At 41.0% G+C, this 27602-nt stretch overlaps 1 protein-coding gene across 1 annotated transcript in view; it reads left to right on the top strand.

Moving 5' to 3' along the window:
• The window catches only part of FAM149A (family with sequence similarity 149 member A), a 59593-nt gene that overhangs the window by 10185 nt on the left and 21806 nt on the right, over positions 1 to 27602 (top strand). The window contains 2 exon segments of the mRNA XM_078445339.2: positions 23045 to 23155; positions 23407 to 23545. Of these exon segments, the coding sequence (XP_078301465.2) occupies positions 23045 to 23155; positions 23407 to 23545 (250 nt within the window).

Raw genomic sequence — 27602 nt, 5'->3', positions numbered from 1 at the left:
AATTCCTTACAATGATATTTTCAATGGAGCACATGGCAATTATACTGAAGAAAACCACGGGCCCCTATTTGAGACGTGCAAGAAATATTAATGACATTTGCTGAGTTCCAGTGTATGAAAACATACGTGGTGCCTGTCCTAACACATTGCCCCCCACTTACCCCCTAGGCTGAGGCCAAGAAACTGAACCTTTTAGGGGTTGTTGTCTCGCTGTCTCCCTTCTGCCTTCAGTAAAGTTCTGCCTCTCACCCTTTGTCTTAACTTGGTGGTAGAGTTTAACTTTGGGCTTGAGTAAGTTTGGCTAAATTTGGCCAATTTAATTTAAAATTGGCTAAGTTAGGGGCGCCTGGGTGGCTCAGTCGGTTGGTCGTCCGACTTCAGCTCGGGTCACGATCTTGCGGTCCGTGAGTTCGAGCCCCGCGTCGGGCTCTGGGCTGATGGCTCGGAGCCTGGAGCCTGTTTCCGATTCTGTGTCTCCCTCTCTCTCTGCCCCTCCCCCGTTCATGCTTTGTCTCTCTCTGTCTCAAAAATAAATAAACGTTAAAAAAAAAAAATAAAATTGGCCAAGTTAAATTAAATTAAATTGGCTAAAATCTGCCTAAATTCATGTAACCCTCAGAACTCCTGAAAACCCGGCTTAAGCTTGCTCTTTACAAATGAGCAAAGTGTCACAGTTCTGAGGTGCTCTGGGGCCTTTTCCCTTCGGAAAAGGCTGGCTGAAGAGTAGGAGGGAATTCTGCAGTGAAGTTGTCTCGCGAGCCCGTTACAGACATTGTGGTGATCAGAGGTGTTTCAGGGGCAAAAGTGGTAGTTTGTGTGATTCTCTGAGAGTCCCTCCGTCCCCACGAAGCAATAGTGTGCCGAGTGGATAGAACTGGCTGGCGGGAGACGATCACCTGCAGCTATTTCCTGTTCCACACTTAGTGGCCTCACGGTGGTGGCTGGAGGCTGGCCAAGGAGGGAGCATTGCTTCACATCAGGACTTTTTTTTTTTTTTTTTCAGATTGCTGGTTTCTCAGCACACCAGTGCTAGTAAGTGTTAGAAGTATGTTTACTTCCAAAGCCGTCCTGGATATGACGGGTACATTGGAACAAAGGGATATGTTTAGCAATAGCTTATGAAACTCCTGAAAATGTTTCTGTCACCTGAACACTCCAAAGAGATGAGGGGATCTCTGCCTTCCAGAAGTCACAGAGCTGGAGAGGAGATAGGGGGTCCCCGTCGGGTGAGTGGCTCCCGACCTTGGTTCCCTCTCCATTAGAGCACGGCGTTTGTATGCGCAAGACACGTTTTCATGCACAACTGTTCATGTAGTCCCTCACTGTGCACGTGAACAAGAATATGAAAATGCAAATGCAAATGATAGCCTCGAAAGTGCTCTGTTTCGCAACGCACGTTGTTGCTACAAGTAGTCTCAGAACTGAGACTGAGGTTAAGGACCATGATTTTGGATGATACATGGATGGATAAGAAAGAATTGTGTCCAGCAGGAGGACTCGGTAGTTTTCTGTCTTGAAGAGCCATCCAGCTAAATGTTCTAAAACAAAACAAAACAAAACAAAAACAAACAATAGAACTTTTCGCGAAGCACCTTAGCACACAATACATTTTCCTCATTATAAGAAGGAAAATCTGTGTTGATTATAGCCAAGGCTTGAGCTGGGCTTACTGGAGATACGCCTTAATGGAAATATGCCTGTGTTGAATTTTTGTGAATTCAAGGTCTATATTAAATTCAGTTTATGATGAACATGTTTATTTTTGTTATTTAATGCACTCAGCGGCTCATTTGTTTAATACTGAGACTTCCGATTTAGCATCGTGTGTGTGTGTGTGTGCGTGTGTACTCTAAATATACTTCTAATCCATATACGGGTCCCTGCTGGAAACCTTTGGTTTTGTCTCAAGTTGACCATGAAGCAGGATGCACTCCAGTTTTCACCATAAAGCATTTGTAAATTCTTCCTCAGTAAAGCATTAGGGGACAATGTACATTTTACTGAGGACTCTCCTGGGACATGAATGGTGATTTGTGGCACACACTGTACAAGATTTTGCTACAAAAATTCCCTTAATTCAACTTCCAGCAATGGCACACTAACCTGAGTGCAAGTAGGAAAGCTGGGCAATAAATACAAACCCCTCAGGAGTTCAGCTGAACTGGAAAGACACCAGCCCCACAAGGACTGAAACCCAGATTTAAATCTTCTTAATTACTGACTGGATTAGTGATTTGAGATTGCTAGGCCCCCCAGTCTGCCACAGGACGCAAATTTAATCCCATCTGAATTTAGCTGTAAGCAACAACTTTATATTATAGTTGATCAAAGAAGCAAGTTTAAATATTAGAATACAGAAATACCAGAGATAAATGTGTGGATGGAATGTTTGTACATGTAAACTGTAATCAAAAGAAAGCTGGTGTAGTTTTTATGAGACCAAGTAACATTTAAAACAAGAAGCATTATGAAAACTTTTCTAAAGAAAAGAAAAGAAAATGCGCTGACAGCATGGAACCTGCTTGGGATTCTCTCTCCTCTCTCTCTATGCCCCTCCCCCACTCATGTTATGTCTGTCTCTCTTAAATAGATAAAAACTTTAAAAAAACACACAAGAAGCGTTAGCGGAGGTAACAAGGGCCGTTTTATAAATAGAAAAGGGCCACTTTGTCAGAAGATGTGAAAATCCTAAATGTACAGGCACCAATAACATAATTTCAAAAATATATGAAGTGTCTATTTTTGACAGACCTACAGTATCTGCTGCTAAGTTCTCCCTACCAGAGCAAGAAGAAAGTGTTCTCATGCTCTCTCTGATTGTGGCAGGCAAAACTGAATGGAGAACTGAATGAAGAATACAAGAATTATTGCTCATGGGGAAGAGATCATTTTTACAACTCAGAAATAACCTTGTAGATAGTGAAGAGTGAATTTTATAGCAAAAAAAAAAAAAGGGGAGCCTAAATTTTGAGTTTGCAAAAACAAAAACCTATCTACAGTTATAGCAGCAATTGACTAAAAGAAGAAATAAGCAAATCCAAAATCATAAGGAAAAATTTTAACGTACCTTTCACAGAAATTGATAGAAAATATACAGAAAAAATAACAGTAATTACTATACAACGATATTTATAATATACAATAATTATTCTAAAAACTTTTTTAAAGTTTTTTTTTTTTTTTGAAAGAGACAGCACAAGTGGGGAGGGGCAGAGAGAGAGGGAGACACAGAATCTGAAGCAGGCTCCAGGCTCCAAGCTGTCAGCACAGAGCCCGACGCGGAGCTTGAACTCACGAACCATGAGATCATGACCTAAGCCGAAGTCAGATGCTTAACCGGCTGAGCCACCAAGGTGCCCCAGCAATAACATCCTCTAAAGGACACCAAATTTATTATAAAGCCACATTAATACATAAAGTGTATTACTGATGCAAAGGCAGACAAATAGGCCAGTGGAACATAATAGAGAACCCAGATTCCAGATTCAGTCTTCTAAGTTTATGAATGTTTGTTGGTGAAAAGACCGACTTTTCAATAAATGGTGCAAAATCAGTTGTTCATCCTTAAAGAAGCAAAAGAAACTTGATCACCTGTGTGAAACTCATGCGAAAAAATCAGTTTTAAGTGAATTGTAGGTCTCAATGTGAAAGAAAACACAATGAAGCGTCTAGAAGAAAACATAGGAGATGATCTTTATGTCTTACGGTAGGCAAAGATCTCTTTGGACCAAAGAGATAGGACCAAAAAAGTGCTAACCAGAAAGAAAAGATTGGTAAGTTATACTAAATTAAAAGTAAGAGCTTCCAAAAAATCAATAAAATTGAGAAGTTCATCAAAAGAGGCCACTAACTGGAAGGTTTTAACTACCCCCAAGAGAGCTTTGTTAGGCCAGCTGGCTCTGTAACTACAATTAATCAGTGGACAGGAGGCCTTTTGGATTTTATGAGTTGAGTTTAGCTTCTGTTTTGCTTTATCATCTCTGTTAAAGGTTGGAAGACAAAAACCTAAATAGTTTGAAATTAAGAATTAGAAACACAGATAAACTTAGAATTTCCACAGCAGAGAATTATTTGACAGATCACCCTGGTACAATATCATCTTCCACTTCATGCTGCTTTTTAATGAAGGGCAAATCTGTACAGGCCTATTGTCCATTTCAGCAAATTAAGCCATTGAATGTAGATAACAACCCTGTTTCAAAATCAGGAATTACTGAACTTCGTTTAATTTATAATGTTATCGATTGTTAGACACATTAATATTTTATATTCCACTAAAAAGAAAAATGTTGCCAATTAAACTGTGATACAATGCTTTCCCATCAGTTAGAATTCTAATTTTATTCTTATTGTAGTACTTCTTTGAGATTTAACCAGATTTTTTTAAGTGATAAATTGCTTTTGTCCCAGTATAAGAAGGAAAATACAGGCTAAATAAATTCCTAGAAGTTCTTAACATTCAAAGATGACTCATCTGAATTCATTTTCTACTCATCATTGTCAAGGCCTTGGTTTTTCCACACAATGATTTCTATGCCATTAAAACATAGATGAAACAGTATTTTTACTATGAATCCAGTAAAGTATTAAAAGATATTGGTGCTGGGCTCTTAAGCTGGCTTTGCAGTTAGTAACATAGAGCCAGCCTACACTTGACCCTACTTAAGGAACGTGAATCCGATTCGACCCCACTCCCATATCCTCCTAGGGCTTTGGTGGTTAAAGTTTAGATAAGTGCTTTTATGTTGTGGAAAAGATTCCTTTCCAAGTCACTAATACTCATTCTGCCCATTGGAAGGTGAGCTTTCTTTTTAAATGTGCTAAAACGTATATAACTTAAGATGTATCATTTTAACCAATTTTAAGTGTATAATTCAATAGCATTAAATGCATTCACAATCATTCCTCTCCATAACTTCCTCATCATCCCAAATAGAAACTCTGTACCTATGAAACAACAGCTCCCCACTCCTCTGTTCCCCTCAGCCCGTGGCAACCACCATGGTCCTTTCTGTCTCTGAAATGAAATGCCGTTGAAATCTCATGTAAGTGGAGTCGTATAATATTTGTCCTCTTGTGTCTGGCTTATTTCACTTAGCACGTCTTTAAGGTGCATCCATGTTGTAACATGTATCAAGAGCTCACTCTTTTTTAAGGATGAATCATATTTAATTGTAAGTATAGACCACACTCTCTTTATCTGTTCACATGCTGGTGAATATGTGGGCTGCTTCCTTCTTTTGGCTAGAGCAAATAATGCCGTTATGAACAATGGCGCACAAATACCTGCTCAAGTCCCTGCTTTCTGTCCTTTGGGAGTACTTACTGAGGAGCGGAATTGCCGCATCATACGGTAATTCTGTGTTTAATTTTGTAAGGAACCGCCGGACTGTTTTCCATAGTAGCTGCACCATTTCACATTCCGACCAGCAATGCAATGGTTCCAGGGCACCTGGGTGGCTTAGCCGGTTAAGCCTCGGACTCTTGGTTTTGGTTCAGGTCATGATCTCACAGTTTGTGATTGAGCCCCGCGTAGGGCTCCCACGCTGATGGTGCAGATCTTGCTTGGGATTCTCTCTCTCCCTCTCTCTCTCCCCCTCCCCCACTCATGCATGCGTGCATGTGTGCCTGTGCTCTCTCTCTCTCAATATAAATAAATAAACATTTTTTTTAATCTTAAAAAAAGAACAATGCAAAGGTTCCAGTTCCTCCACATCCTCACCAACGCAGGTTATGTTTTGTTTTTTGGATAATAGTCATCCTAATGAGTGTGAGCGGGAAGCTAATCTTTTTTATGGCTTATGACAAGTACTTCCCTAGTGATGCTCTCCTGGCCACTATTGTAAGATACTATTGGTGATAGACATCCTCACCTCAGAGATAAAAATGTGAGAAATTATGGGTTTTTTTTTTAATTTTGCAAATTCTAGGCTGACATTTTTTAAAGACTTTAATTTTTGAGCAGTGTGAGGTTCACAACAAAAGGTTGTGAGTGAAAGGAAAAGATTTTTCACAAAGATATTTCATAAAGATTGTACCCCCCTGTCCAACACAGGCATTACTTTCCCCCTTATCAACATCTCCCACGAGAGTCAGATATTTGTTATAAATGATAAACCAACAGGGGTGCCTGGGTGGTTCGGTCAGTTAAGCTTCAGACTTCGGCTCAGGTCATGATCTCATGCTTCATAAGTTCAAGCCCCTCATCGGGCTCTGTGCTGAGAGCTGGGAGCCTGGAGCGTGCTTTGGATTCTCTCCCTCTCTCTCTCTGCCTCATCCCTGCTTGTGCTCTCTCTCTCTCTCTCTCTCTCAAAAATAAATAAATAAACATTTCAAAAAAATGAGAAACCTACATTGACAGATCATTAGCATCCCAAAATCATGGTTTACATTAGGGTTCAGCCTTGGCCTTATACATCGTATGCATTTGGACGAATGTATGACATGTATCTACCATTACGGTCTCACCCAGTATTTTCACTGCCCTAAAGAATTCTCTGTGCCCTATTCATCCCTCCCTTTCCCTTGGCATACACTGATCTTTTTACTCTCTCCGTATTTTGCCATTTTCAGAATGTCTTATAGTTGGAATCAGTACGTAACCCTTTCAGATTGCCTTCTTCCACTTAGTAACACATACTTGAGTTTCCTCTCTGTATTTTCATGGCTTGATAGCTCATTTCCTTTTAGAGCTGAATAAGATTTCACTGTCTGGATATACCACAGTTTATTTATCCACTCACCTACTGAAGGATATCTTGGTTGCTTCCTAGTTTGGGCAAGTATAAATAAAGCTGCTATAAACATCTACGTGCAAGTTTTGTGTAGACATAAATTTTTACTCTTTTGGGTAAATACCAAGAAGTGTGATTGCGGGGCTGTAGTGTAAGGGTACATTTAATTTGGTAAGAAACCACCAAACTGTCTTCTAAAATGGGTGTACCATTTTGCATTCCCACCAGCAATGGAAGAGTTCTCCTTGCCCTACCACCTTCCCATCATCTGGTGTTGTCAGTGTTCTGCATTTTGGCCATTGTAACAGGGGTATAGTGGCATCTCATTGTTGTTTTAATTTGCACTTCTCTGCTGTGTATGGTCTGGAGTATCTTTTCATTTGCTTGTTTGCTGTCGATCCATCTTCTTTGGTGGGGTGTCCGTTAAGGTCTTTGGCTTATTTTTAAACCGGGTTGTTTGTTTTCTTACTGTTGGTCTTTAAGAGTTCTTTGTATATTTTGGATAACAGTTCTTTAGCAAATGTGCCTTTTGCAAATATTTTCTCCCCGTCTTGTTTCCCAGGCTTGTCTTTTCATTCTCATGACATTATCCTTCGCGTAGTAGAATTTTTTTAGTTTATTTTAATGAAGGCTCACTTGTCAATTCTTTCTTTCATGGGGCATGCCTTTGGTGTTGTATCTAAAAAGTCATTGTCTTGGGACGCCTGGCTGGCTCAGTCAGTTAAGCGTCCAACTTCGGCTCAGATCATGATCTTGTGGTCTGTGAGCCCCACGTTGGGCTCTGTGCTGACAACTCAGAGCCTGGAGCCTGCTTCAGATTCTGTGTCTTCCTCTCTCTCTGCCCCTCCCCTGCTCACATTCTGTCTCTCTCCCTCAAAAGTAAATAATAAAATTAAAAGGCTAAAAAAATTAAAAATAAATAAATAAAAAGTCATTGTCTTGATGATCTAGGTCATCAAGATTTTCTCCTATGTCATCTTCTAGAAGTTTTATAGTTTTTTAAATTTTACATTTAGGTTTATGATCCATTTCAAGATAATTTTTGGAGAGGATGTTACATCTGTATCTAGGTTTATTTTTTTACATGTGGATATCCAGTTGTTTTCACATCATTTGTTGAAGAGATTTTTCTCTGTTCCATTGTATTGCATTCACTCCTTTGTCCAAGATCAGCTGAATATATTTACATACATATATCTCCAGGGCTTTCTATTCTGTTCCATTGGTCTATTGTGTACTTTTTTACCAATACCAGCCTTGATTATGGTAGCTTTATAGTAGGTCTTAAAGTCAGGTAGAGTCATTTCTCCAACTTAGTTCCTCTCCTTCAATAGTGTGTTGGTAATTCTGAGTCTTCTGTCTCTCCATATAAACTTTAGAATCAGTTCTAGATATCTGTTGATAGCCACAAAATAGTTTGCTGAGATTTTGATTGAGAGCGCATTAAATCTATAGATCAGTTTGGAAAGAACTGATACCGGGCAATATTGAGTCTTCCTATCCATGAACATGGATTATCTCTCCCTTTATTTAGTTTTGCCTTGATTTCTTTCATCAGAGTTCTGTAGTTTTCCTTATATAGATTTTGAACACATTTTGTTAGATATATATCTAAATAATTAATTTTGGGGTGGGCAAATGTAAATAGTATTGTATTGTTATTTTTAAATTCCACTTGTTTATTGCCTATATAAGGAAAGCAATTAGCTTTTTTATATAATCTTGAATCCTGCAACTTTGCTGTAATCACTTATTAGTTCCAGGAGTTTTTTTCTTGATTCTTTGGATTTTCTACATAGACAGTTAGATCATCTGTGAACAAAGGTAATTTTCTTTCAAATCAGTATAACTTTTCTTTCATTTTTGTGTCTTATTGAATTTGGTAAGACTTCCAGTATAATGTTGAAAAGTGAGTGGTGAGAGAGGACATCCTGACATACTCCTGACCTTAGTGGGAAAGCTTCTAGTCTCTCATCACTGAGTAAGATGTTAGCCGTAGACTTTTTGTAGATGCTCTTTATCAAGTTTTAAAAATTCCCCTTTATTCCTACTTTACTGAGAGGTTTTATTTTTTTTTTTGTTTTTGCATGAATGGATGTTGGATTTTGTCAAATGCATTTTATGCATCTATTGATATAATCATGTAATTTTTCTTTAGCCTGTTGATATGACTGATTACATTAATTGATTAGGTAGTGTTAAGTCAGCCTTACATACCCAGGATAAATCCTATTTGGTGATGCTGTATAACTCTCTTTATAATTGTTGGATTCAATTTACTAATATTTTGTTGAGGATTTTTTGCATTTATCTTCATGGGAGATGTATATCTGTAGTTTTCTTACAAATGTCTCTGTCTGGTTTTGGTATTATAGTGATGCTGGCCACATAGAATGAGTTAGGAAGTATTCCCTCTGTTTTTATCCTCTGAAAGAGATTAGGAGAATTGGTATAATTTCTTCCTTAAATGTTTGGTAGAATTCACCGGTGAACCCACTTGGGCCTGGTGCTTTCTGTTTTATTAATTATTGATTTAATTTCTTTGATAAATTTAGGTGGCCTATTCAGATTGTCTATTTCTTTTTGTGTGAGTTTTGGGCAGATTATGTCTTTCAAGGAATTGGCCCGTTTCATCTAGTTTATCAAATTTGTGCTCACTGAGTTATTCAGAGTATTCCTTTATTATACTTTCAATGTCCATGGGATTTGTAGTGATGTTCCCTCTTTCATTTCTTTTTTTTTTTTTTTTAAGATTTTATTTTTAATTAATCTCTACACCCAACACAGAGCTCAAACTCACAACCCTGAGATCAAGAGTTGCATGCTCTACCGACTGAGCCAGCCAAGCACCCCTCGTTTCTGATTTCAGTAATTTGTGCCCCCTCTCAATCTCTCTCTTTTTGGCTAGAGGCTTATTGGTCTTTCTTAAGCTTTATAAAGAACCGTCTTTTGGTTTCATTGATTTTCTCTATTTAATTTCTTGTTTTCGATTTTTTTGTTAAATTTCTGCTCTAATTTTATTATTTCTTCTCTTCTGCTTACGTTGGATTTCATTTGCTCTTCCTTTTCCAGTTTCCTAAGGTGGAAACTTAGATGATTGATTTTAGGTCTTCTTTTCTAATATATGCCTTCAATGCTATGATTTCCATCTAAACACCACAAATTTCGACAGCAAAATCACCAACTAAAAACACAAGAATGCAAACAATCATGGCACTAAACAGACTACAAAAAGGGCACTTGTTTATAGTGTTAGAGCAAAACTAAGAAGGCAGAGTGCTGTCTGGCTCCATCTCGGGGGAGAACACACAATTCAGGCAACTCAAGCTTTTTGCCCCACTACACGTGTCCATGAATAAGCATGAAAGCACCTGGAGTGTTGATTTTGGAATTATAAATAAATTTTAGCAAGTAGGTGAATTCACAAATATGGGATCCGCAAATAACAAGGATCAACTGTATCCTAAGATTTCAATGACATCAAATGAAACCTCAAATGAAACCTTGTAAGTTGTGATCTAGCAATTATTACCAAGTCTTTACTTTTTGCTCTACTATTAAAAGAATAGGTGAGGTTAAACATGAAAATACACTTCTTGGGGGAAAATTTGACTATATTGATGCTGTAGTGGGGGAAATTCAACTCTTCCTAGAATACGCTTAGGTGGTTGTTTTTACTTTGAAAGTCTGATTAATTCTTTATAAAAGTATTCATAAAAACATTTTCAAATTGTTTTTTTTTTCTTTCACTTTCTACTATAATAGCATGGTAAAGTTAATGCTTAAAAGTAAGAAAAAATACTAGATATTAAAGAATGTTATTGGGGCACCTGGGTGTCTCAGTCTCAAGATCTCAAGATCTCAAGATCAGTTGAGACCTTGATCTCAGCCCAGATCTTGGTTTCAGGGTCATGAGTTCAAGCCCCACGTTGGGCTCCATGCATGAAGCCTACTTAAAAAAAAAAAATGTTATTGAATCCATTCATCCAGTGTATTGGGTTGATACATAAAATTTCTGTTTTTCTGGTTCAAAACAGTACACTATTGGCAATTTCGTATGGTCTTACCTAATAATTATTGTCCTTAATAATTAAGGACACCCTTAATTATTGTCCACCCAATTTAGGTGGGTTTTTTTTTTAATAAAATACAAATTCTGTATCTCTCTGTAATTTTATATAAGCTGTTAACCTCATAGATTACTTAGGGCTTTCTAAGTTTTTTTACACCCTTCATATTAAAAGTCTAATAATTTTCCTCCGTTACCCTTTTCAGATACAACATTCTTCTACATGTAAAAACTTTTCTGTATTCTTTGTTAAAACTAGTGAGCTCGAACTTCTCCGGATATGTTGTAGAGGGCTTCTGAGGTGTCTGCCCTGCATAAAAGATTGAGTATGCTGTTGAATAAGCTTTATCTCCAGTAGCTGAAGTTAGAATGTTGGCTCTGTCATGTCATGACTTCTCTGTGCCTCAGTTTACTACTCTGCATAATGATACTAATACTATCCCCCTTTCAAAGAATTATTGTGAAACTTAAATGTTAAACTCACTTGTATCAAGTCCATTAAAGGAGGGACTGGAACGTGGTTAGTATTCGAGAAACGTTAGTGAATATTATTATAGAACGTATTTGGTATATCCACAAGTGATGTCCATAGAACATCTTTATCAGAGAAGGGACTTCAACAGAGATCTGCAAGTTAGATCAGAGATGAATCTTAGAGAGGGCAAACTTTTAAACTCAGACTGGACCGAGCTGGATAAAACTGCTTACCCTCAGGAATTTACTTACGTTGCTCACCCTCGATTTTCTTTTCTGTAATGAAAAGCAGCGAGCATCAGGGTGGTTGTTAGGTTCAGAAGTAAGGTCCCTGAGCCTGTTTGCCTGCCAAAGGGTTAGCATTCCAGCCACGGGGGATGTTAGCATCTTGACACTTTCTGTCAGCTGTGCATACTGTGCATATTGTTCACTGCAATAGTGATTTCTGATCTAAACAGGATTCCACATCTGGAAATAAAATTCACTAAAGCCTAAGTCTTGCAAAATATATATATACATATATCATATAAATATATATATATGTATATACCTATATATAAAATCCACCTGGGCACGTTTTTCAGTTTTAACAGATGGGAAAGATTGCCATCTAGTGGCTCTCTGGCGGGACTGCATGCAAACATTTTGATTGCAAAAGGAGTCAAATAATGCACTTGTAGTTTGCTTTACATAGACTGCTCTTAGAAAAGAATTATATAAAGCACATTTCTGTGCTTTGACTATTATTTATTAGTATCTGTCATTATAAAATCAGATATAACTTCCTGTATTTTGCTATAATTCTTTAAAAATAATGTCCTTATAAATTTTCCCACCTAGTAAAATTTTTTTTCGTTTTCCTGTTAAATAATATATTAATTCTACATTTTTCTGTAATTTCATATAAGCTGTGGACTTCACAGTTTACCTAGAACGTTATAAAATTATTATATTCTTCACATTATAGTAATAAAATATGATATTGTTTTATTGGTCTTCTAGGAAGGTGTTATTAACTTGGGCAATATATTTAAATGCGGCGAAGAGTTTAATGAAAGCATTTTTAAATTGACTTTACTTTAGGACAGTTTTAAATGTACAGAAAAGTTGCTCCCTATTATTAACATCTTATATGAGATGGTACGTTTGTCACAGATAACGAACTGGCATTGATGTATTATTATTAACTAAAATTTCACATTTCATTCCATCTTCATTCCATCACCAGTGTATTCAGCCAGGGTTCCCCAGAGAAACGGAATCATTAGGATGTATCTCTATGTATGTCTACACCTGCATCTATATTTATAGATTTATATAAGAAGGTATATATTTATGGATAGACAGATAAAGAGCTAGAGAGAGAGAGATTTACATTAAGGAATTGGCCCACATGATAATGGAGTCTTGGTAAGTCTAATCTCTGCGGGGTAGGTGGGCAGGCTGGAGACCCAGGGAAGAGTTACAGTTTGAGTCCAAAGGCAGTCTGTTTGCAGGATTCGTTCCTGCTTGGGAGAAGTCAGTCTTTGTTCTATTAAGGGCTGCAACTGATTGGATGAGGCCCACCCACATTATGGAGGATAATCTGCTTTATTCAGAGTCCACGGATTTAAGATTAGCTGTTACAACCAGGTTTTCCCCACTGTCCTTCTTCTGTTCCAAGGTCCTATCCAGGATGCCATACTGCATTTAACCATCACGACTCCTTAGTATTCTCTGGTTTGAGACAGTTTCTCAGACTTGCCTTGTTTTGATGACGTTGACAATTTGAAAAGCACAGGTCACATATTTGGTAGAGTGTCTCTCAGTTAGAATTTGTCCTATGATTAGACTGTGATTATGGGTTTCGGGGAGGAAGACCACAGAGATGAAGCGGCATTCTCCTCATATCTTGTTAAGGGTGTCGGCTTCCATCGTGACTCATCACTAATGATCCTGACCTTGATCGCCTGGCTGACAGAGTGCTGGTCAGGTTTTTCCCCTGTAAAGTTACCCGCCTCCCTTTCATACTGTACTCTTTGGAATCAAGCCCACACTCAAGGTTGAGGGTCGGAGATACTAAGCTCTGTTTCCTGAAAGGAGAAGCAGTGACCTGATTCATTTATAATTTTTCTGTACGAGATTCACCACTTTCCTCCTCCCCCTTTATTTATTTATTTATTCATTTATTTATATCACTATGTACTCATAGATATTGATTTTGTTCCTTGGTTTGTAACTCAATACCACATTATTTATTTTGGTACTCAAGTTGTTTCAGCTTTCGCCATTCAGGGCTCTTTCAGGCTGGCCCCTGACATGCCCCCACTCTTTTGTAGTTTTTTGAGTACGTCCTTATTTTCTGGCACTGCACATGCTCCAGGATCTTATATTTTCCCTGCCCCAGCCCTGGAATCATATATTTCTCCACGGAAACTTAGTTCCTCCTATTGGAGGATTGTACTAGAAACCAAGATCTAGGTGCTGGGTGGGTGTGCTCACTGGTGAACAGCTCCAGGGTGGAGATAGAAAATACGTGTGTGTGTGTGTGTGTGTGTGTGTACATTTGCAAAGCAAGGACATGGTTTTGATGCATACAGTTTCAGTTTACGTGATACTGGTGCAAAGGAAAGACTGCCTGAACTGGATAAATATAAAAGGCTATATGCAACATTTGCATATTATAACTGCATAAGAATAATATGGACACAAGTGAGCTCTCTACTCAATCTTCTTTTTCTTTTTTAATTAAAAATTCTTTTTAATATTTATTTTTGAGAGAAAGAGAGAAACAGAACACGAGTGGGGAGGGGCAGAGAGAGAGGGAGACCCAGAATCCGAAGCAAGCTCCAGGCTCTGAGCTGTCAGCACAGAGCCTGATGCGGGGCTGAAACTCACCAGCCGTGAGATCATGACCTGAGCCGAAGTCAGACGCTTAACCAACTGAGCCACCCAGGCGCCCCTCAATTTTCTTTTTAAACTCTCAATGTAATTAACTCAATGTTTCAAGAGCTGGAGTAATGTAAGTTACAATGTATTAGGCATCTACGTGCACTTTTTAAAAATCATCTCTAATTCATAGGACTCTACCAAGGAAGAGAATAACATTAGATTTGCTTTCGACAATTTATGCTCAGGGAATTGTTACCAGTTCGGGATTGCCTGGCTAGAGCAAGGCAGAGCCAGTATTTGAAATCAGGTCGGTTTTTGACAACTGAAACGTTGCTTGTGACTAGTGATAGATCTTTACACTTCTAATAGATTTTTCAGAGGATGGTCACATGCACAATTTCATTTCATCCAAATGAATTCTCCAAAATAAGTTAAGGCAGATCCTAATATCCTTATTTTAGGAATTGAGGTCTTCTATTTAATTACTGTGATTATTGACCTCAAGCCCCCACCCCCCTTAGAATGTAAAACACTCCATCAAGAATGCAGAAATAGGTGTTTACTTTTGGTTCCCAAATCCAGTTTAAGTAACCAGGGAAGGATGAAAAATGATATGCTCTAAGTACAAATAACATTGAGGAAAATGTTTTTCTTTTATAAATCATATTCAAATGTGGAACATCTTTAATCCTTTTTGTTTGAAATGAATTTTTGTCTGCTTATAGAAATTTCAATGTGCCTTTAAGAATAAACTGACAGGATCAGTAGCTTTGGTTGTGATAATGCAGTTAAGCGTTTAACTGCATATTGATGAAGCTTATGACTAATACTTTGGAAACGTGCATATTTATAAGAGAATATATACATATTCTCATATATACGTATGCATATGCATATATATCTTGTAGATATAAATAACGCACAACTTTAGGCTTGGCTAAGAATGATGAAGTCTTAAAATGTTTAAGCCATATTAAAAATAAAAGTCAAGGGATTTTAGGGGCGCCTGGGTGGCTCAGTCAGTTGAACGTGTGACTCTTGATTCGTCCTCAGGTCCTGACCATAGGGTTGTGGGATCGAGCCCTGCGTCAGTCTCCACAGAGGGCTCCCTATCGGGCTCTGCGCTGAGCGTGAGCCGGCTTGAGATTCTCCCTCTCCTTTGCCCTCTGACCTTCCCCTGCTCACTCTCTCTCTCTCTCAAAAAACAGCAAAAGTCAAAGGATTTTATAGTCTAGACCACTGGCCAGTACAGAAGCCACAAGCCACATGTAGTGAATGAGCACTTGAAACATCACTAGTTCTGAGATGTGCGCTAAATGGGAAGCATGCATTGGATTTCAAAGACAGCACCGGAAAAAAAAAAAAGGATTTAAAATATCTCAATAATTTTTATATTGATTACATGTTGAGATACAGTTGATTTTAGATAGAGTGGATTAAATAAAATACATTATTAAAAACAATTTCAACTGTTCCTTTTAACTTTATTAATGCAGATACTAGAAAACTTAAAATTATGTGTGTCGCTTCCATTATATTTCTGCTGGGGCATACTGCTCTCTAGACCGGTCCAGCGGGAAGATTTTATGACTTCTGGCTCTAAATCAGTAGTGCTTTGGGTTTGGAAATTTGAGAGAAGAGAGAGATGAACTAAAGAAGGAGCTGTTCAGTTATTGAGCGGAATTCGTATGACATGTGAGAGTCAGGACTTGTTGGGTTTGAAGAGTGGGTTGTTTCAACATCAGAGTCTCTGAACAGAATTAAGAAATGACCTCCATGCAGAGATCAGCTCCCCGGCGGTGGTAGAGGGGGAACCACAGGTTCGGCTAACTAAAGCCTCGGGAAGATTTAGGGGCTTAAGAGCGTTGTCCCGTAGCAGCCTCAAAGGTGCCCCAATGACCTGTCCCAGAAAGAAGGGTCTGAGTGGCTTATGGCTAGTGGAGGGAACTTGAATGAAATTGAAAGGACAGGACAGAATTTATGTAAGAGAATTATATTGGTGGAGTGTTAGAAGCACTATCAGCTTGGGCTCGAAGCAACTCTGACTTTGGTTCCTCCCCCGTGAAGCTTCTCTGGAAGGAAGCAGGCTGCCCTGGGCCATTTCTTCCTCAAGCGGACAACTCAGAGGGTGGAACCAGAAGCCCAGAAGGCAGAGCGAAGAGCCGGGAGGGAGCCAGAGAGCAGAAGTGGGTCCCCGATCAAGGATTTGGAAACATGAGCCTGCTTGGATTCGGATAGCCGTGGGCCAGAGGCTGCTGTGTCTCCCACTGCCCCTCCTTTGCGACACGAGTGTCCGCTGTGGTTCTCCGGTCTCCGTCTCCCCATTGTTCGTGGGGCAGAGGGCGCTGGCTTGTCTCTTTAGTTCACAGGTCTTCAGATGCAGAGGAAGTGCCCCCGAGGAGCCTCCTCCTCCTCCTCCTCACTTGAATATGACTGAAATGATCAGATTTAGGGAATTTTGAGAGGCTTGAGTATGTTGTGCATGTCAGGGAGGCGTGTCAATAACATCTGGACGGAAGTGGATAGTGGCAGAGTAAATGCAGATTCTTTGACGCACTTCCCATAGAGGGATGCGTTCTCTTTCCCAACGCTTTGAATCTGTGACCACTTTGACGATGGAGTACAATGGGAGTGACGCTATGCCCGTTCCAAGCCGGCCTTTCATAGAGCTGACAGCTTCAGCCTTGGTTTCTCAGAGCCCCGAGCTGCCATGTGGGAATTCTGATTGCCCCACTGGAGAGGTTCCCCGGGGAGGTCTTGAGCCTGCAATGAGAGAAGGGCCCAGCTGTGCCCAGCCTTCCAGCCATTCCCCCACCCCAAAGTGCTAGATACCATGCGGGTGAAGCTTTCTTGGACTCTCCAGACCAGTCCAGAGGCCCGCTGAATACCGCCGAATAATGGTATACCAGCTGAATAATGCCAGTGAGCCACAATGCCAGCCAAAGCAGAATAATCACCCCGCAAGTCTTGCCCAAATTTCTGAATTCTGTGGTTTGTGAGAACAGAATGACTCCCGTGTTAATCCACTAAATTTGGGGTGGTTTGTTGTGCAATAATCGATAGCTGGGACACACACACACACACACACACACACACACCACAGCCTCGTGGAGTGACCTGGAACATTTTGCTTCTGGTTTTTCTGCCTTTGGTATTTTCATCAGTGAAATTGGATAATGGTATCTACCAAGCATGGGTGTTAAAAAAGTAAACAAGATGGCCTATCTTTGGATCATAATATTCTCCTTTCTTTTGTTTCCCTGTCACGCCTCCCTTTACATATCAATAGTGTTAGCAGGTGTGTGTTTACTTCAGACACCATCAGTTTTCCTGATAGACACACACACACACACACACACACACACACCCCACATATATACACGTATGTACATATCAGGATTTAAAATCCCATTAATTTTAGGATTTGTAACCATTTATCACTTCAAAACCGATTTTGTGGTGGTACATGTGGTGAGCATTCTCGTATACTTAGTTCAAGAAGTGGTTTGTTTTGCCTGAAAATGTACATTATTTAAGCTAAATCACTCCTGTTTCTCTCAATGGTGGCTTGGATATTTTGCTAGCTCCCAACAAAGGGGTCCTGGTATAATTGTATGACTTCAAGATTGACACAAGCGCATATTAAAAAACCTAAACACAGGCATGCTCGCTGGCTTGTAGAAAAGTTATTGGGTGGGATGAGATAAAGCATCTATTTGAATGAAGCTGGAGAGACGGAACATGACTAGAGACAAATCTGTGGTGCACAACTAGGCCTAGAGTTCCTGTTAATCGGTTTAGCATCTTGCATTTACCAGGTCTGCGGCTTCCATATTTTTTAACCTCCCTTCCACCTACCTCCCACCTAGGAATCCTTTGATGGGAGCACGGGGATAGGTGAAATCTTTCTCCTGTTAATTCAAGTTCTCGGTCTTTCTCCTGTTAATTAAAATCCTACTTAAAAGAATTAAGTATAGCAAACACCTGTCCGGACAGACCCCCTTCCTGCTCCCCCTCCCCCCGCCCGGACAGGCCCCGGGCGCGCGGGGTGGGGCGGAGAGGGAGTCCGACCGTGCGCACTGGAGGCGCAGGGAGGGCGGCGAGGCGAGGGCCAAGAGGCCGAGTGGCTTGCGGCCCAAGCTCAGGTCACTGGAGTATGAAATCGGGCCTCTGGCAGCAGGACTTTTCCAAGGTCAGGTTCCTGGGAACGCGGGCCGCGGACGCAGGGCGGGGAGGCAGCGTGTGGGGGCGGGGAGCGCGGGCCAGGCTTGGAAACCGGGAGCGCCCGAGACCCGCCGCCTGGCCCAGACCGCCCTCGGCGAAGGGCGCGGCGGCCGGGGAGGAGGAGGGGAGGGCGTGCGCGGAGGGGACGGGAGGCGTCGCCCCGCCGCGCCGGAATCTGGTCCGTGCGGGGCCGTAGCATCGGGACGGGAAGCGGTGCGGGGCGCCCCGCGAGCAGCCGCGCCCATGGGCCGCGCAGACCCGGCCGGGAGCGCCCCTGGCCGCGCCGCTCGAGGCTCGCGGTTCCCGGCTGCGAAGCGGCTGCGTGTGCGGGGCTAGCGGTCTGGGGGCGCAGGGCTGGGCGGGCGGGGAGTCGAGGCCCCGGGGGCGCGGGGGCGCACGGCCGCCCGCCGCCTGCGGGGGGCCCGCGCGGGATGTCAGCGCCCGGAGGCGCCCAGGCCTCGGGGCGCGGGGCCGGGCCCGGGGGACGCCAGCCGAGGCCTGGGGCTGATTGTGATTGGGTAAGTGTTGATCTGGGAAGGGAGGTGGGATGATGAACTTTTGATCGTGTCACATCTCCGTGCCATGTGCGTGCTTTTTTTTTTTCCTGGCTGCAAAGCTGGGATCCATCGGGTCTCTTTCCCTGCACCCATTCATGAAATCTCTAGTGCTGACATCATCCAGCTTTCCCAGGCGAAGTTGCTCTCTTGCACTGAGAAGCATGGGTCGCGTCTGAGATGACAGATTCTCCATCGGCCCCGCCAGCTGTGGTTGCTTCCAGGCTGTGCTTGTATGAAGCGGGGCGGCGTTGGGTGTTTTAGGGCAAGAGCCTCTTCGTGAGAGACAGTCCATCCAGAAAACCATCTTGCATTTCGACCCACTCAGAATACAGTGCTCATTTCAGACAGTCCTTTTAAGCAGGCATGCAAACTTTTGAAAGCTCTGATCACTGTTGAATATTGAATTTCTATTAAGGCAAAGAGGCAGAGATTTGTGGGCCATCAAGAGGTGAGTTTTAAAAAGTAAAATTAAGTAATAGAGTCATTACCTCGTCCACTGGAAGAGTGACTCATGGAGATTGGGACTCAGCCTTAAATTTGATGCACTGACAAATTAGGGCCATCTAGTTCAGTGGGTGCACTTCAGTCGGCCCTAAAACCCACTCCCTCTTTCCAAGTGAACAGCCTTAAATATACCCATTAGCAGTTTTTTTTTTAACATCTCTAAAATCTAAGCAGTATAGACAGAAACTTGTGTAAAACTGTTATGTGTCTATGTATTATGTAATAAACTGTTATGTGTCTGTGTATTTAATAAAGCTTGATAGACATTCCACCATTTTCAAGTTTTAAGGTACTTATAGGACACATCCTGTAAATCCTGTACACTTTTTTATTTTTTTTATTTTTGAGAGAGAGAGAGGGAAAGGGCACAACTGAGCAAGGAACAGAGAGAGAGAGAAAAGCAGGGCTTACCTGAAGTGGGGCTTGTGCTCACCCAGAGCAGGGCTCAAACTCATGAACTGTAAGCTCATGACCTGAGCCAAAGTCAGATGCTTAACCCAGGTGCCCTGTACCCTTTTTTAGACTGCAGAGTTTACAAGGGAATTGATAGTTTACAGGGAATTAAAGATGTTCAGTGTTATGTATAATGGTTGGTTAGAGGAAAGAAATCAGAGATTGAAAACAAGACATAAAAGGAAAAAACAAAAGGCAAATTGTATCGGTTCTGGTTTTACTGAACCACGTCGGTAGTTTGGGGTCCCCGGAGACACACGCAGGTCAGATGGCCTGGGTCCAGGGGGCAGCTCCATCCCTAGCTTTTTGGTGACTTTGGGTATTCATTGCATTAATAGGTTCAAATTCCTCTTCAGAATTTCTGAACTCTGTGGTCAGACGTATCTGTTATTACACTGAACTCTGAAGTTCAAGAAGTTCCACAGAAATACAGAGGCTTTTGAAGGAAAGGAAGCTCAGAGAAAAAAAAAAAAAAAAAAAAAAATTGGAGAACTAGTGCAGACCTAGATGGTGGTTGAGGGCATCTTAGAGTAAGTAGTCCTCTACCCCCAGCCCCGACCTGCTACACACACCTAGTCCCCGCATCTTGAAGATCTGTCAGCTACCCTTTGAAGTCAGTAGGAATGCTGTCTGGGGGAAGGATATGGTGCTAGGAGAAGAGAAGCATCAGTGCTTTCATTTTGTAAAGCATTTTCTTGGATTGGAAAGACCCCCCTCCTCCCCTGGCCCCTGAAAAAGGGTGAACTTCCTGGAGGAAGAAGGTATTGTTCATTGGGGACAAAACAAACAGGCATACCTCTGATTAGCGAATTCAGTCTTCCAGCGCTGACAGCAAGAAACCATTTTATGCAACCGATTCGTTGTAAAAGGCACTTCTGTGGCCATCAGCTATTCCCAGAGCTGTGAATTTTCTTTCTTCACGAAGGATGACACATTCTGCAGAAACGTCTTGAGTTTGAAGAGTATGTTTGTGTCTGGTCGCAATGCAGTCCTTTGTAGTAAGCATGGACTTTTAGAGTAAAACCATGTTCGTTGTTTGAGTCGCTAATTTAATCTTTGCGTGTTGATTCTTTCAGCAAACCTAGAGCATCTCTGTGTGAGAGGCATGCGTTTGATACGAAAACAATAAAGTGTCAGAATGATCTAAATAAAAAGCTGAGGGATGGGGAGAGGTCTGTACGATACAAAATGCTGCGGGAGGTGCAAAGAAACAGCTCGGTGTATTCATAGAGGAATGTGTGATAGCCGTGGTAGCAGTGAGCAGGAACCACCCGATAGAGCCGGCACTGATGACGTGGGCACTGTACACACTTGATCTAATTGAGATCTCACAACAACCGTATTGAAACCGTTGACAGTATTTGCACTGTTTTGCAGGTGGGTCCAGGAGACAGAAGCAACTTGCTGGGAACACAGAGCCTGTCAGGGGCAGAGCAGGATTCTAATGGATCTTTGTTCTTCTTTTATAGATATTATGAAGGAGCACATTTCATTTAATTCAGATGAACTCGTAGGCTAGCATTTCTTTCTTAATGCTCGAAGCAGTTCTCTCTGATGTAACGTTTGGTTGATTGTCTCCTTTCCATCATAAGTGTTTTTATGTTTCTCTAAAGAGTTACGGAGGCGCATGAAATTGATAAGTAATTGATGGTTTTGAAACACGACTGAATAAGGCCAGAGATAAAGGTGTTTATTACCATAAAAGCTTGTCCTGTATTCTTTTCTCTTAGCACCTTTATTCTCCGAATCGCCTGATTGTACCTAAGACACATAAGCAGTAAGGAGGGGGAAAAATACATGATTCTATTCTTCTCTCATACAAGATGTATGTATGGAAGGCAGAGGTTCTTACTAACCTGTTTGTACGAATTAATTTGTTTTTCAAATTCCCTTTGTTGTAGAGCACTGCAGGTATATAACTAAGGGCAGAATTTATTCTCTGTATTAATATTTTTAATTATTTTAATGTTTATTTATGAGAGAGAGAGAGACAAACAGCATGAGTGGGGGCGGGGGTGGTTTGCAGAGAGAGAGGGAGACACAGAATCCGAAGCAGGCTCCAGGCTCTAAGCTGTCAGCACAGAGTCCTATGAGGGGCTCAAACTCACAAACCGACCTGAGCTGAAATCGGACGCTTAACTGACTGAACCACCCGGGTGCCCCAATCTGTATTAATATTTTTTAAAACTCCATTTACATTCACTAATATAAATGCTGTATATTAGGCACCATTTTAATTGATGACACAGCAAACTTTTTTTTTAAATGAGTATTACTGTGGTATCCCTGTTAAAAAGACTGAAAGTTGACTTGTTCCCCCCAAATCACTGCCATATCTTCAGTTGATATAGAATATGAGTTATTTGTATCGGAAACTATTATTTCTATAAAAGAATGAAAGTTGTTTACTGTTAAATGTTAGGAAGCTGCTTTGACTAAGAGGGAAGTAAATGTTTTAAGAGGTTCATTGAAAGGGCATTTTAATGATTAACTCTCCTACACCAGTCAGGTTTAGTACCTTATTTAAAGTTTAGAGATTTCTTCCTTTGTTGTTGTTTTTCATTAACTTTAATGTTTTAAAACTCGCCACACGTTAGGCAGACAACGGTGCCATGCTAAAATGAGCTATTGTCTGCGGGTTTCGATCATTTCTTCTGTTCATTCATGTGTTTAGCGATTCAACAGAATTTAATACATTTCAGAGTTAATACAGAACTATCAAGTTTTTCCCGAAAGGCTGGTTGGCTTTTGTAATCACAAGGGCACCCAGTCAAGGGACAAGTTGGAAGTGAAATCTAGCTCATGGTCCACTTGCCTTGGAGTGAGGCCGTGTCTGCGCAGAGTTGGGGGCAACGTTTACCGGTCTGGCTAAGTCACAAAAAGTTGTGTTTTCTCCCCCCCCCCCCCATTTACATAAAGGGGCATATAGGTTAATGTCAACCTTGTTCTAAGAAAAATAGAGATGGTAAGATCCTAGACCTTCAGTTTCTTGAGGAAATATGGTGTGTGTGAGCACGTGTGTAAGCATGCACGCTTTGTGTGTTTGGGGGACGCAGCAGGAGGAAAGAAGCGACTTTATGCCAAAGGACATTTTAAAAGTCTCAATGGATAAAATTCGATTATTACATCAGAGATGGTTTTCCTATTTTATTTTTCAGAAGAGGACTGGCAGAAGGATCTGGAAAGCACAGTTCCATTGTGAAAAGCGAAGATCCTTTACCTACACATTTTACAAGAAATGTGCAGAAAGCCATTGATAAATATGCCTGGTAAGAATTAACTTGTTCAATGCTTCTGATTGCAAAATCGAAACGTTCCCATAATGAATACAGGAAGCAGAATCAGTGATTGGCCATGCATTTCTAAAAGTAAAAAACAAAACAAAAAAGCAGTTTTGTTTGTAGTGTCGGGAGATGCGACACTGCATGAATGTTTTAGAATCAGTTTTAAAAGCAGCTCAGAGAAGGAGAACCACGTCCCGTATAACCTCTTCCCACTTTGCTTGCATGTGTCTCTGCAGTGGATCCGTATCATCGTTGCCATCGAGTGGAAGGCCCACGCCTGCAGGTGCCCACAACTCTTGGTCTGGGTCTGGCACACAGACTTCCACCACTGGCTTATCAACGGAGAGGAGCTCCATTTACTCCTGGAGAGATGACGTAGGTTTCAGAATCTTTTGTGCAATTCTGTGCTTACAATTTATAATGAAGAATTGCTTTCTTGACTTTGGAAAAAATTTTTTTAATGTTTATTTATTCTTGAGAGACAGAGAGCATGAGCAGGGGAGGGGCAGAGAGAGAGAGGGAGACACAGAATCCGAAGCAGGCTCCGGGCTCTGAACTGTCAGCACAGAGCCTGACGCGGGGCCTGAACCACAAACCGTGAGATCGTGACCTGAGCCGAAGTCGGATGCTTAAGCGACTGAACCATCCAGGTGCCCCAAGAGTTGTTTTTTTTTTTTTTTTTTAAGTTATTTTGAGAGAGAGAGAGACAGAGCAGGGGAGGGGCAGAGAGAGGAGGAGACCCAGAATCCAAAGCAGGCTCCAGTCTCCGAGTTGTCAGCACAGAGCCTGACGTGGGGCTTGAACCCACAAACTGTGAGATCACGACCTGAGCCAAAGTCAGACGCTCAACTGACTGAGCCACCCAGGTGCCTCATTTTCTTACTTTTAAATAAACTTTCTACCAACTTTGAAAGATACACATACATCCATATGAACCTATTCACATGTCACGTGGAAAAACTTAAAAATACAGAAAATATTAGGAAAAATAAAAATCACTCATAATCTCATAACCCAGAATCTTAGCTGTTGAGAATTTTGGTTTTGTTTTCCACTTCCCAACCCTCCCCCTCCATGTTATAAATGATCTCTTGTATCCTCTGTATGGCTGGAAATTCAGGACAGGCTTTGACAATCAGGAACTTAAATACTAGAAAAATGTGGAGAAGTAAAGACTGTACAAAATCATCGATGATGAGGGAATTTCCCACCGGCATTCTAAATTTTTATTTTTAACATAGACTTATTTTTGAGAGAGAGAGACAGAGACAGAGCACGAGTGGAGGAGGGGCAGAGAGAGAGGGAGACACAGAATCCGAAGCAGGCTCCAGGCTCTGAGCTGTCAGCACAGAGCCTGATGTGGGGATTGAACTCACAAACTGAGATCATGACCTGAGCTGAAGTCAGACGCTCAACCCACTGAGCTACCCAGGCACCCTCCCCCGCCCCCCCACCAGTATTCTAAACCACATCTTTTTTTTTTTTTTTTTTTTTTATTTTTTTTTATTTTTTAATATATGAAATTTACTGTCAAATTGGTTTCCATACAACACCCAGTGCTCATCCCAAAAGGTGCCCTCCTCAATACCCATCACCCACCCTACCCTCCCTCCCACCCCCCATCAACCCTCAGTTTGCTCTCAGTTTTTAACAGTCTCTTATGCTTTGGCTCTCTCCCACTCTAGCCTCTTTTTTTTTTTTTTTTTTTTTCCTTCCCTCCCCCATGGGTTTCTGTTACGTTTCTCAGGATCCACATAAGAGTGAAACCATATGGTATCTGTCTTTCTCTGTATGGCTTATTTCACTTAGCATCACACTCTCCAGTTCCATCCATGTTGCTACAAAAGGCCATATTTCATTTTTTCTCATTGCCACGTAGTATTCCATTGTGTATATAAACCACAATTTCTTTATCCATTCATCAGTTGATGGACATTTAGGCTCTTTCCATAATTTGGCTATTGTTGAGAGTGCCGCTATAAACATTGGGGTACAGGTGCCCCTATGCATCAGTACTCCTGTATCCCTTGGGTAAATTCCTAGCAGTGCTATTGCTGGGTCATAGGGTAGGTCTATTTTTAATTTTCTGAGGAACCTCCACACTGCTTTCCAGAGCGGCTGCACCAATTTGCATTCCCACCAACAGTGCAAGAGGGTTCCTGTTTCTCCACATCCTCTCCAGCATCTATAGTCTCCTGATTTCTTCATTTTGGCCACTCTGACTGGCGTGAGGTGATATCTGAGTGTGGTTTTGATTTGTATTTCCCTGATAAGGAGCGACGTTGAACATCTTTTCATGTGCCTGTTGGCCATCCGGATGTCTTCTTTAGAGAAGTGTCTATTCATGTTTTCTGCCCATTTCTTCACTGGGTTATTTGTTTTTCGGGTGTGGAGTTTGATGAGCTCTTTATAGATTTTGGATACTAGCCCTTTGTCCGTTGTGTCATTTGCAAATATCTTTTCCCATTCCGTTGGTTGCCTTTTAGTTTTGTTGGTTGTTTCCTTTGCTGTGCAGAAGCTTTTTATCTTCATAAGGTCCCAGTAATTCACTTTTGCTTTTAATTCCCTTGCCTTTGGGGATGTGCCGAGTAAGAGATTGCTACGGCTGAGGTCAGAGAGGTCTTTTCCTGCTTTCTCCTCTAAGGTTTTGATGGTTTCCTGTCTCACATTCAGGTCCTTTATCCATTTTGAGTTTATTTTTGTGAATGGTGTGAGAAAGTGGTCTAGTTTCAACCTTCTGCATGTTGCTGTCCAGTTCTCCCAGCACCATTTGTTAAAGAGACTGTCTTTTTTCCATTGGATGTTCTTTCCTGCTTTGTCAAAGATGAGTTGGCCATACGTTTGTGGGTCTAGTTCTGGGGTTTCTATTCTATTCCATTGGTCTATGTGTCTGTTTTTATGCCAATACCATGCTGACTTGATGATGACAGCTTTGTAGTAGAGGCTAAAGTCTGGGATTGTGATGCCTCCTGCTTTGGTCTTCTTCTTCAAAATTACTTTGGCTATTCGGGGCCTTTGTGGTTCCATATGAATTTTAGGATTGCTTGTTCTAGTTTCGAGAAGAATGCTGGTGCAATTTTGATTGGGATTGCATTGAATGTGTAGATAGCTTTGGGTAGTATTGACATTTTGACAATATTTATTCTTCCAATCCATGAGCAGGGAATGTCTTTCCATTTCTTTATATCTTCTTCAATTACCTGCATAAGCTTTCTATAGTTTTCAGCATACAGATCTTTTACATCTTTGGTTAGATTTATTCCTAGGTATTTTATGCTTCTTGGTGCAATTGTGAATGGGATCAGTTTCTTCATTTGTCTTTCTGTTGCTTCATTGTTAGTGTATAAGAATGCAACTGATTTCTGCACATTGATTTTGTATCCTGCAACTTTGCTGAATTCATGTATCAGTTCTAGCAGACTTTTGGTGGAGTCTATCGGATTTTCCATGTATAATATCATGTCATCTGCAAAAAGCGAAAGCTTGACTTCATCTTTGCCAATTTGGATGCCTTTGATTTCCTTTTGTTGTCTGATTGCTGATGCTAGAACTTCCAGCACTATGTTAAACAAGAGCGGTGACAGTGGGCATCCCTGTCGTGTTCCTGATCTCAGGGAAAAAGCTCTCAGTTTTTCCCCGTTGAGGATGATGTTAGCTGTGGGCTTTTCATAAATGGCCTTTATGATCTTTAAGTATGTTCCTTCTATCCCGACTTTCTCAAGGGTTTTTATTAAGAAAGGGTGCTGGATTTTGTCAAAGGCCTTTTCTGCATCGATTGACAGGATCATATGGTTCTTCTCTTTTTTTTTGTTAATGTGATGTATCACGTTGATCGATTTGCGAATGTTGAACCAGCCCTGCATCCCAGGAATGAATCCCACTTGATCATGGTGAATAATTCTTTTTATATGCTGTTGAATTCGATTTGCTAGTATCTTATTAAGAATTTTTGCATCCATATTCATCAGGGATATTGGCCTGTAGTTCTCTTTTTTTACTGGGTCTCTGTCTGGTTTAGGAATCAAAGTAATACTGGCTTCATAGAATGAGTCTGGAAGTTTTCCTTCCCTTTCTATTTCTTGGAATAGCTTGAGAAGGATAGGTATTATCTCTGCTTTAAACGTCTGGTAGAACTCCCCTGGGAAGCCATCTGGTCCTGGACTCTTATTTGTTGGGAGATTTTTGATAACCAATTCAATTTCTTCGCTGGTTATGGGTCTGTTCAAGCTTTCTATTTCCTCCTGATTGAGTTTTGGAAGAGTGTGGGTGTTTAGAAATTTGTCCATTTCTTCCAGGTTGTCCAATTTGCTGGCATATAATGTTTCATAGTATTCCCTGATAATTGTTTGTATCTCTGAGGGATTGGTTGTAATCATTCCATTTTCATTCATGATTTTATCTATTTGGGTCATCTCCCTTTTCTTTTTGAGAA

The sequence above is a fragment of the Panthera onca genome, chromosome B1, assembly GCF_046562875.1.
Source record: "Panthera onca isolate mPanOnc1 chromosome B1, mPanOnc1 haplotype 2, whole genome shotgun sequence".
NCBI lineage: Eukaryota > Metazoa > Chordata > Mammalia > Carnivora > Felidae > Panthera > Panthera onca.
Note: the sequence above shows the minus strand (reverse complement) of the source record. Positions and strands in the feature narration are given on the sequence as shown.